General features: G+C 49.9%; 1 protein-coding gene across 1 annotated transcript in view; it reads right to left on the bottom strand.

The window, feature by feature from the left end:
• Positions 1-659: 659 nt before the first annotated feature.
• Positions 660-12136, bottom strand: part of LOC116815269 (pituitary homeobox 3-like) — a 17167-nt gene continuing 5690 nt past the window's right edge. The window contains exons 2-3 of the mRNA XM_032763480.2: positions 3902-4116; positions 660-2785 (exon numbers count right to left, since the gene is read on the bottom strand). Coding sequence (XP_032619371.1) covers positions 2285-2785; positions 3902-4116 — 716 coding nt within the window. The 3' untranslated portion in view covers positions 660-2284. The remainder of the gene's footprint in view (positions 2786-3901; positions 4117-12136) is intronic.

The following is a 12136-nucleotide window of genomic DNA, read 5'->3' as shown; positions in this document are numbered from 1 at the left end:
TGTGGGACTCCCTGCCAGAGGATGTTGTGAAGGCCAAGACTATAACAGAGTTAAAAGATACCTCACTGTTTACCCCTTTTTTCAGATCATTTATGAATATGTTGAACAGCACTGATCCCTGTACAGCCCCATGGAGGACACCACTACTTACCTCTCTCCATTCTGAAAACTGACCATTTATTCCTACCCTTTGTTTCCTGTCTTTTAACCAGTTACTGATCCATGAGAGGACCTTCCCTCTTATCCCTTTACAGCTTACTTTGCTTAAGAGTCTTGGGTGAGGGACCTTGTCAAAGGCTTTCTGAAAATCTAACCACACTATATCCACTAGATCTCCCTTGCCCACATGCTTGTTGATGCCCTCAAAGAATTCTAGTAGATTGGTGAGGCATGATTTCCCTTTACAAAAAACATGTTGGCGCTTCCTCTTCAAATCATGTTCAGTTATGTGTCTGATAATTCTGTTTTTTACTATAGTTTCAACCAGTTTGCCCAGTAGTCAAGTTAAGCTTACCAGCCTGTAATTGCCAGGATTGCTTCTGGAGCCTTTTTTAACACGAGCTGTGTAAATGTTTCCACTCAGGCTGGTGCTTGGGGTCTGTCTGACACCTCCCTCCGGCCAGGTTTCAGAGCCCAGACAGTAATCTCTACCTGCTATTTTCAGCCCCAAGTGTGAGTCTCAGTCTGTAGGCCCAGACTCTGAGACGTTGCCGCTGGGTTTTTGCAGTGTAGCTGTACCCTCAGTTCCCAGCCCTGGGTCTTAAACACTATCCCCCACCCTTTTCCAGAGAAATGAGGTGAAAGCTGGCTAGCCAGGGCCCCAGGCAGAGTGAGTGGGGTGTGTCCGAAGTTCCACTCCTGTTTCCTACAGCCATTGCTGGAGAGCACCCTGTCACTTGGCTGCTCACAAGGTAGGGCTCGTGGGCTCTGGAGGGAGCACTGCTGTGTATGTGGGCTTTTGAGGGAGGGGGAGATACAGGGGAGCTATTTAAGCACGCCCCAAAATCCCATGGCAGTAAGCCCTGAAATGAGAGGAATTCAGCTATGGTGAGCCATGTGCCAAGGAGTCCTGGGGGGTCTCCTGGGAGTTGGAACTGGAAAAGGCAAACCAGTCTGTTCTGCCCTCAGGAGGATGGGACATGGATTGATATCATAATGGTGATGTGGCCAGATCCTGTACAAACTCTGGCTCAGATCTGAAAGCAGGCTTGCACCGATTTTACAAGGCCAAAGAATAGTTTGCACCTAAATTCAAAGATTTTAAGATGAGAAGGAACTGCTGTGAGTATCTAGTGAGTCTGCTTGTCCTCCTTCATAACACAGGCCAGAGAACTTTGCTGCACCTGGTTTGCTCGCACCCAGCTTACCAAGCGATCCAGATCACTCTGTATCAGTGACTGTCCTCAGCGAGATTTACACCTCCCCCAATTCTGATGTCATCTGCACCGACATTATTACACCTTCCTCCCAAGGATCCCAAAGCATATTACAAGCATGAATTAGTCCTCTGGTGAGGCCGGTCAGCACCATTATCAACATTTTACAGGCAAGGAAACTGAGGTGCAGGGCAGGGACGGGACTTGCCCACCGTCACATGGTGAAGAAATGCTAGCGTTGGAAATAGAATCCAGGGCTCCTGGTCTATCCGCTGGAGTCCAGACACACCATCCCTGCTCCTCAGCTCACCCTTTGGCATTCCCTTCCAGCGCGGGGAACGGAATTCGTTGAGCTCCCTGCTCTAGCCACAGCCTGAGCTCTGGAATCTCTGTTTCGTTGGCAAGAGCTGAAGATCATAATGCCATCAAGTGCAGAACTCAGTCAGAACAGCTTCATGCCCTACCCTGTGCCTGCCGAGCAGGCTAGTCCCATAGCCCTGTGTCCAGACCTCTCCAGGTCTCCTCCACTCCTCTCACAGGGGGATTTTGTCTCCTCCCAAGAGTCTGTTACTTGTTTGGGATCTGAGATGGTGCTTTCCGCAGTAATTTAACCCAGATTGCTGCACTTTGCCTGCAGTGAGCTTTGTCTGGGGCCAGATCTACAGGTCTTGGGCTAAGCCACAATCTTTGGGGCTGCTCATAGCCTTTGGCACTCCCTGGGCTCCCTGAGCTAGGCACTGGCAGAGGGAGGTGGGGTGCATTGGCTTTGAGGGCAGTTCTGGCGCAGTGGAGGGCACTGTCCCAGAACTGGGGAACGCCCCTCCCTCCACACTGTCCTTGGTGAGAGAACCCTCCACCCCTCTGTACGGTCTGAAGAGGAGGCTGGTACCGGTGCTCTGGGGTTCGCTTCATATGGGCCTGTCCAGTGTGTACTGGCAGGAGCTGGGGCTCGTGGCTGGGCGTGGCAGGACCTCGAGGCCAAGGGGCTGGGGCTGCTTTGCCTGGAGTCTCACCCCTGCCAGGCTTGCGTTGCAGGGGTCCCTGTACATGTAAGGCAAATCTTCAGGTCCACAGGTGGGGGTGGGAGACCTGGCAGGGCCGGCCAGGCTGTTGAAGTTCTCCAGGGCTGGGATTCTGGGCATGGAGGCTGTTGACACCCCCGGGAACATGGCTTGTGGGGAGAAGGAATTGAAATCCACTGCACTGAAGAGCTGGAAGCCTTTGCCAGGGAGGGGGCTGGCCTGGAAGTCCTTGGGGGCCCAGCTGTTGTAGGAGTAGCTGGGGTAGAGGTCTTCATACGGGCCCCTGGGCAGAGCGTTCAGCTGGGAGCCAAAGCTCCCCTTGCACAGCTCGGTCTGCAGGTGCCGCTCCTTCTTCCGCCACTTGGCTCTGCGGTTCTTAAACCAGACCTTCAGAGAGAGAGAGTGTGGAGGGGAGAAAAACCTGCTTTGAGCTTAGCGACACACCAGCCAGCATTGCAGCTAGTCAACCTGCCTCCCACTTCTCAGCAGCTTGTGCTGCTCCTGCCTCAGCCAGGAGAGACTCACGGGCATCCCCAGCTGGGGGCTGTCTCATGGGGCTCAGCCCAGCTGCTACCAGGTTAACCCACATCCCCCAAAGCATCCCCCTTCCCCAGTTGGCAGAGGGGCCAACGACTGAACAACCCCTGGAGGCTGAATCCCTGTCTCCAGTACAAGCATGGGGCTTGCCCGGGCATTGCAGACATGGTCCCTGCTCGGTGAATAAGCTCTAGGGATGCCAAGCTGGCATCTTCGCAGCACTATGTGGCTCCATCCAACTTGGTACCAACTTTCTGAGCTCAGTGGAGCTGCACCGGCTCACACCAGGTCTGAATCTGGCCCAAACAGCAGTCCTAGTCATCCCAGCACCTGGAATGACCCTGGCAGTTTTGTCTCCCTCTGTGACGAATTCCTATGCCCCAGTAGGGGGTCTGTCCCGAACCCACAGACTCACTCAGCCCCTGTGATGAGCTTTGCCAGTCTCTGCCCATGCAAGCCCTCCAAGCTGCACACAGGGCAGGGAAAGCCCAAGCTCTGTGGCACCAGAGGGATTATGGCAGCATGGCAGGAGTCAAAGGGCTGCCCCTGCATTCCACCTGAGCCCCAGGAGATGTGGATAGGAATTGCTTCCTGACTCGACAGGAGTTGCTGAGAGATGTCTTCTTCCCACTGTTACCAGGCCTGTACAGCAAAGGGTTCCTGGCCCTGCTGTCGGCACTTGTAACATACTGGGACAATGTGCACTGTATGCTTCTGTAGTGGAGGACCTGCCAGAGGACAATGGTCTACTACTGCTACCAGCTAATGGAGCTACTCCTTCAGCATATGACTGGAATTCTGTGCTGCTGCGCTTCTCTGGAGGCTCTCACACAAACCCCACCCATCTGAAGGCCCCGCTCTGTAAAAGCTACAGTTGGAGGGGAAGGCAGACCGTAGGCTGAGCCGTTGCAGCCCATCAGGCCTGGACTGCCCCCTACTGGAGTATCTGAGGAGGCGCCTGCTTACCCTGATCCTGGGTTCCGCCAGGTTGGTCCAGCCTGCGATCTTCTCCCTGGTGTTCATGTCTGGGTAGCGGTTGCGCTGGAAGGTGGCCTCCAGCTCCTGCAGCTGCTGGCTGGTGAAGTGAGTCCTTTGCCTCCTTAGCTTCTTCTTGCCTGGGTTCAGCTCCTCTTCACCGCTGGAGCCGGATGACTTGTACCGCGAGTTCTCCCCATTCTCTGCTGCAGAAAGACAGAGGGGGAAGGGGTTCAGTGGGAGAACCACCATGTGAGCGAGCCCAAAGCTAAACACAGGAGGCCCTGCAGCATGAGCCAAGGAGCCTGGGGTGCTGTCACAGACCCCAGGCCCCTGAGGAAGGGCCCACAGGGGAAGTGTCACGCATCCATCCCTGGGTTCCATTAGCACATACAGCACTGGAGTGTCCTTCTCTGTCATGACAGCAGGGCTCACTCAGGCCAGCAAAGGCTTCAGAGAAGAGGGTGGGGCTTGTGGTTATGGCATGAGTCTGAGCAGGGCCGGCGCTTCCATTGAGGCGAACTAGGCAATCGCCTAGGGCGCCAGGATTTTCGGGGGGCAGCATTTTGCCGGGGGGAGGGCAGCAGGCGGCTCCAGTAGACTTGCCGCAATCATGCCTGCGGAGGGTCCACTGGTCCCGCGTGGCTCCGGTGGACCTCCCGCAGGCACGGCTGCCACAGCTCCACCGGAGCCGCGGACCAACGGACTCTCCACAGAAATGGCTGCGGCATCTCCACCGGAGCCGCGGGAGCGGCACGCGGGGTGGTGAAATGGTTGTGCGCCTAGGGCATGAAAAACTCTAGCGCCGGTCCTGAGTCTGAGAGCTGGGTTGAGCCTTCTCCTGGGTCAACCTCCCACTCCCAGAGGCAGGGGCAGGCACACACACACACCCCGGAAAGAAGTTATAGCCAGGTCTGTCAATTAATCGCAGTTACCTCAAGCAATTAACGCAAAACCAATTAACTAGATTAAAAACATAGTCATGATTAATAGCAGTTTTCATCGCACTGTTAAACAAAAATAGGACACCAACTGAAATGGATTATTAATATTTTGGGATGTTTTTCTACCTTTTCAAATATATTGATTTCAATTACAACAGAGGATGCAAAGTGTGTAGCGTTCACTTTATATTAATTATAAATATTTGCACAGTAAAAAAAAGATACAGTATTTTTCAATTCACCTCATGCAAGTACTGTAGTGCAATCTCTTTATTGTGACCCTGCAACTTACAAATGTAGAATTATTATTTTTTTATATACTTGCACTCAAAACCAAAACAACTTAAAACTTTAGAGTCTGCAAGTCCACTCAGTCCTACTTCTTGTTCAGCCAATCGCTCAGACAAACTAGTTTGTTTACATTTATGGGAGATAATGCTGCCTGCTTCTTATTTACAATGTCACCTGAAAGTCAGAACAGGCCTTCGCATGGCACTGTTATAGCCGTTGTTGCAAGGTATTTACGAGCCAGATATGCTAAACATTCACATGCCCTGTCATGCTTCGATCCCCATTCCAGAGGACGTGTTCCATGCTGAATTGGAATTGATGTTCCGTTATTGTTTAACAGTGCGATTAAAACTGTGATTAACTGTGACTGTATTTTTAAGTTTGCAATTAATTGGGATTCCTTTTCAAAATTGTTTGACAGCCCTAGTTATAACCACAACCCCATGGCCAGCTCTCTAACGCACAGAGGACACAGGGCAGGAGAGCTTGGAAGCCAGCAGCTTCGAAATCGGACACTGCAGGGATGGAAGAATTGTACCAAAAAGAAGATTGAGAGGTGACTTGATTACAGCGTTCATATATGTAGATGGGGGGGAAATACCAGGCACTAAAAGGCTCTTTCGTTGAGCTGAGAAAGGCAGAGCAAGACCCAGTGGGTGGAAGCTGAAGCCATACACATTCCAATTAGAAAAGGCACCAATTGTTAAGAGTGAGGGGAAATGAACTCCAGCTCCTGATGGAAGCCTGGCTGCCTTTCTGCAAGATGCATCAGTCAAACACATGTCATTGGGCTGAGTGCAGGGGGACATTCTCTGGCCTGTGCTATATGGGGGCAGACTGGATGATTTAATGGTCCCTTCGTAGCAAGCCTCACCCTGGCACTGGCACCTGCTGCAGCGGTGATGCAGCAGCACCACTGTGCTGTCCTGGGGAGAGAGACGGCCAGTGAGGGCAGCTTGAGCTGAAGAGGAGGCGAAGAATCAAGCTGGTGAGCTAGTGGATGAACCAGAGTGTGGATTGGAGGTGAGGTGATCAAATAGAAGATGAGCAGGAGACTAGAGTAGGGCATGGGAAGTGAAAAGGAGGAAAGAAGGAAAATAGGGAAAGTTTCAGGTCAGGAGAAGGAGAAAAAAACAGACCTGCACATGTGAGCAGACAGGGTGAGAGAAAGGAAGTAGAAGGAAATAAAATCTACAGACTCACCAGGGAGAGTATCCAGGAAAAACCCTGAAATTGGTGAAAAAGGAAATTGATCAAAAAGCTGTTAGATATAAACAGGTCCTAAAACCAGTAAAAAAGATGCCCACCCAGAGAGGACCTAAGTCCATGAACAGAGAGAACAACCGTTTGAACAGCTATTGACAGACCAAAGGTGCCTAGTGGACAAACAAGCACGCAGTAGATGACAAAGCCCTGCTCATGGATGAATTCACTGCAAAGAGTTACAACCCCAGGACCTTCGAATCTAAGGAGCACGTCAAGGCGAAGAGAAGCAAAGAGCAGGATGGCAAGAGTGGCGCTGGAGCTACGGCCAAGGAGAGGAAAAGCGGATTCTTCTCCGAAGTGATACAGTCTATTTTGTTGAGTAATCTCTTGTTTGTTCGTACCAATGTGTTTGGCACTAGCTGCTCAGTGTGCACATGATCACAAAGGTTATTGAGTTGATAACCAAGAGTTTATTATTTTATGTAGTAAGTTGTTGGGAATGTCCTACATTATTTATCCTCCTTGTACAATTTGGGGGTTTTCCCTTATAAAGTTTGACAACTTTAAAATCACCCCTTTTGTCTTGGTTTGCCTCTGCCTTGCCTCCCTGTTAGCACCGCCAAGCCTGTCTGGGTCACTGCACCTGCTGGCCTTAAATGCTATTAATCTAGACAGAGAAAGAGATTCCCTGCCAATAGAATGGATGGATCTAGCTTTGCAGGGACTTGGGGTTTCCTCCAGCTTTCAACCTACTGGCTTCCCCACGTACTCCACAGACTGATCATTTCCTTCCTCCAGGATGAGGGTGGTTTGAAGCCATGAAGTGGCCCTTCTCCGGCTGAGTGACAGGGCAGGTGAGCCAGCGGTCCTGAAGGCAGGATGCCCACATGTGCAAAGGCTGCTAGCGTAGTGGAATTCTAAACTGTGTTATACTGTTCAACCACTAGGTGGCAATGTGCGTAAAAGACCTCATTTAAATAAACCTCAGACATGCCTGGCAGAGCATTAAAGGATCTTATGATGAACATATGTAGTGTGTACAAGCAAGCTCTGTAGCCAGTCCATATCTGATACAGGACTATGACATTGTGTCAGGAGTAAACTAAAAATAGAAATAGCAGGAATACAGCAAAAAAGGTTGCAAACAGAAGGAACAAAGCAAGAAAGGTTGCAGGATCTCATCAGCATGCCTTCAACGCCCCTCTTCAGTGCCCCCAAGAACATCAGCTTCAACAAACCTTCAGAAGGGACAGACTGGAAACAATATTTTGCAAGATTTAGCACTGCTATTCAACTCCACAAAGAAACTGGATATAGAGGTATCATCTTTAATATATGCTATGGGGAAGCAGGCAGACCCTATCTTTAAATGGTTTGACTTTACTGAGGACACAAGTCTCAAAGATGACTGTGAAAAGGTTCTGGCTATGTCTGATGCATAATTTATACCTCAGATAAATGGGGATGTGAAAGCGCATGTTTTCACCAGAGAATTCAAGAATGAAGGGGAAATGTTGAATGTTTTATAAGAGCTCTGCATACATTGGCTGAAAACTGTGATTCTGGGAATGCAAAACATGAAAATATTGGTGACAGGCTGGGTATTTCACAGCAGTTACAGTTGAAGAGAGATTTAACCCTGCATACAGCTATGCTGGTAGCAAAGCAGTCAGAATTAGTCAAACAGAACAAAGGGCAGGAGCAACTTGAAAAATCTGAAATTAGCTGAGAAACTACAAACAGACACTTGAATGTTAAAAGTCAAGATCATAAAACCCCTGAGGCAAGGAGGGAGAACTTTCAGGCTCAGAGGGACCAATTCCAGGCTACATGCACAAGGTGTGGAAAAAGTCATATCCCATATGATGCATGTTCAGCCAGAGGCAAACAGTGTAATAAATACATGAAACATGGACATTTTGTAGTTGTTTGCTGCATGAAAGTAGTCATGGAGTTGACTCATATTACAGACAATCAAGAGCCATTATTTCTGGGATTTGTCTCTGGTGATGCCATAGAGCCTGCCTGGAGAGTGAAATTGAATAACGATGGCAAGACTATTGACTTTAAAACTAATTCAGGAGTTGATGTCACAGTCAGCTCCCAGAGCTGAAGTCATCAGACACAGCCCTGACTTGCCCTGGAGGGATTCTGAATTGCATGGACCAGTTGATCACAGAAACAACCTACAAAGACAAAAACTATGAATTCAGAGTGTATATGATCAAAGAACCGCAGACCAACAGCCTTCTCAGCCACAGCATGGACACCATGATGGGCCTAGTGAGAAAGGTGGAAGAACTTGAGAAAGGATTTCATGATATTGACTTTTGAAAGGAGATCCAGTACAACTCCACTTAAGAGACAGTGCTGTACTATGCAGTGTACAGACACCTCTACCGGAGAGACTTTGGAAGAGCCTAGCTGCAGATTCATGTGAATTCAGAGAATCAAAGGATCTTATGATGAACACAGGTGGGGTTTATAAGCAAGCTCTGTAGCCAGTCCACATCTGGTACAGGAGCATGACACTTAGGGTGGCCAGATTTTCTCATGGGAACAGGGTCCTGGGAATCAGGATTGTAGACCCACCTCAGCACGCTGTGATTCATAATTCCTGGGTTCTGTTTGCAGTTCTGCTACTGCCTCACTCCATGACCTCAGGCATGTCCCTGCCCTTCTCTGTGCCTCGGTTTCCCCAGCTGTGAAATGGCTGATATTCCAGCAAATCACAGGGCTTGGATTGTCTGTGGCTTTCTTTGTGGGATTTGTTACTCTCCCATCCCAAGTCTAGGGCTCAAATGATCCTCAAAGCAAACATGGCAGAGTTGCCCACTGCAGAAAGATATCCCCTTCTGAGGAGCCTAGCAGGGGGGTGGGTTTGCTCTCAATTTAGCCCAAGTTGAGGGGCTTGCAAACTACAGGCATTCTTTCAGCCCAGCCAGGACAGGAGTGGAACCCTAATGATGCCCCTATCTCCCAGGCCAGTGTAGAATGAACTTATCTGTGGTCGTCTGGGAGGGCTTGAGTGCTTTGGGATCCCCAGATGAGAGGGCTGGGATGGAGATGGGGAGAGTGCTGCTTGAAGTGTCCACCCAGCCCCTGCTGGGGGTCCCTTGGCCATATCTCAGGGCAAACAGGGTGTCTTCTCCTATACCAGCCTTGCCATCAGCAGGTGCAACCCCACTGGTTCCAGAGGGGTGACACTCCATCTCACCAAGCTGGGTCTCAGCACAGGGCTGTGTTGGGCTGCAAGCACTGGGCACATTGCCCACGGGCAGAACACTTCTCCTGCAGTTCGTGCAGCTGCCCTCATCTCCAGTCCTGGCTCTGCAGGGCTCAGGCCATGTCCTTGAGCAGGCATTGGGTGGTGGGTGGCAAGAGCAGGGAGGAGTAGGAAGCCAGGGGAACCCACGTTAGCTTGGCACCTATGCCTTGATCAGCTAGATAGTGGATCTCCCATCACCATCCGGGCAGGTGAGAACACTGGTACTTGGCATTGCAAAGGGCAGCACCTTTGCTAGGGTGGTTCAGAGGAGCGACCCTACAGTTTGCTTGTCTGTGTCCAAGGGGCTGCGGTAGGGCTCATCGGCAGCAGGATGCCTAGCCAGGTATCCTCAGGGAGAATTACAGTGAGGGGCAGGGCCCAAGAGAAAGGAGAAGAAAAGGGCGAAGGGGGCAGCATTGACCCGTTTGTTGGCTTGTCCCAAGAGACTTGCCTGGGGAGTTTCTAACAATTAGTGTTACTGGTCCCAGTTCTGAAACACTCACTCCAGCCAAACAGTCACTGACTCCAGGAGAGGATTCTACACAAAGGGAGACATCAGGATTGGGCCAGTTAACAATACAGTCTCTGTTAATACCCAGCTGGTTCTGTGCTCCATTTCTAGGGCATGGTCCTGCTCACTCGTACCACCAAGGAGAACACACACTACCACCGGTAACCCTCACAGTGGAGCTGCTTCCAGTTGGTGTAACAGTCTCTGGGAAGATCTACCAGGATCGGGCTGTGCCCCAAGGACCTCTGGATACCAGTGGGCACGGGAGTACATGGTGGGACAAGTATCGGGGGTAGCCGTGTTAGTCTGTATCCACAAAAACAACAAGGAATCCATTGGCACCTTAAAGACTAACAGATTTATTTGGGATAAGCTTTCATGGTTAAAAAACCCACTTCTTCAAATGCAAAGCTTGTGCCCAAATAAATCTGTTAGTCTTTAAGGTGCTGCCGGTCTCCTCATTGTTTTTATGGGGGGACAGGGATCCCTAGGTTCACCAAAAGAATGTCATGTAAGGTCTCTACGGAAAGCCTGTGTCATGCTGATCATCATACCCACTGCAGGATGTACATATGGATGTTGTGTAAAGAGTTATGGATATACCCAAAAATTGTGTTCTTCAAATCTGTAACTAAGGACTGGTCACCAGAAAGGTGTAAAGCAGGTTTTCTGTCAGGCAAGAAACGTTTCTCTGTCCATCTGTTCAACATGTAAATCCAGGGTTATGTGGCTCAGAACAGGCCTCCTTTGGCAGTCTATGCTGGGGCTAATGAAGGCAATTTGCAGAGAGATTTAAGGAAAAAGTGAACCAGCAGAGGAGAGCCTGATTGGGAAGGACAATGAACATTTGGGGATATCACTAGGGAGAATTGAGGTACACCCTCCTTCCTTCCATCTGGGAGGACAAACTGTCAGCACGCTTGATCTCATGAAGGGGGGATCTCAGCCAAAGTGGTGGAAAATGCTGGGGAAAGGACTTGGGGTAAACTATCCTGTAGGAGTCAGGGGAATGTCTTGTCAGTTAGGCCCTAGGAAGCATGTGATGATTTTGTGTTCTATGTTTCCCACATTCTTACTCACAACCACTTGAATCTCTGCTCTTTGCTAATACATGTATTTGTGGTTTCACTAAACCTGGCTCTCCGTTCTGTATGTTAAGTAGAGTTGAGGTCCTGAGCTGAGTCTTGCAAGCTGGGGTGTGCTGTTCCTTTGGGAAGAGTGGATCTGAGAGTTCTGCAGTGGCTCGGGGCCTGGGCACTTTGGAGGCATGCTCAAGAGACTCAGGGTTTGTGATGTGCCTATCGTTACCTGTACGGAGAGCGGGAGGCCTGGGAGGCTGTATGTGTGCTGCCAGAGGCTGGTGAAGACAGGTGCTGAACCTGACGTCTGCTCACGGCCGGCAAGGAGACTCCTGTTAGGAGTGTGTTGCCATCTGCAGCCCTAAAGTAAAAGGGCCAGACTACACCAGCAGCTTGGAAATGGATTGTGATGCTTAAATATAAGTTGGCGTCATATGTACAGATACACACTATACACTGTACCATGTCCATATATATTACCTGGGAGTGCCCCCAAGGCTCAGTCATAAAACTGTATTCCTCAGTCAAAGTCCCAGACCTAACATAAGAACATAAGAACGGCCCTACTGGGTCAGACCAAAGGTCCATCTAGCCCAGTATCCTGTCTTCCAACAGAGGCCAATGCCAGGTGCCCCAGAGGGAGTGAACCTAAGTGGTCTCTCTCCTGCCATCCATCTCCATCCTCTGACAAACAGAGGCTCAGGACACCATTCCTTACCCATCCTGGCTAATAGCCATTAATGGACTTAACTGCCATGAATTTATCCAGTTCTCTTTTAAATGCTGTTATAGTTCCAGCCTTCACAACCTCCTCAGGCAAAGAGTTCCACAAGTTGACTGTGCGCTTTGTGAAGAAGAACTTCCTTTTATTTGTTTTAAACCTGCTGCCTATTAATTTCATTTGGTGGCCCCTAGTTCTTGTATTAT

The sequence above is a fragment of the Chelonoidis abingdonii genome, chromosome 2, assembly GCF_003597395.2.
Source record: "Chelonoidis abingdonii isolate Lonesome George chromosome 2, CheloAbing_2.0, whole genome shotgun sequence".
Classification (NCBI taxonomy): Eukaryota; Metazoa; Chordata; order Testudines; family Testudinidae; genus Chelonoidis; species Chelonoidis abingdonii.
Note: the sequence above shows the minus strand (reverse complement) of the source record. Positions and strands in the feature narration are given on the sequence as shown.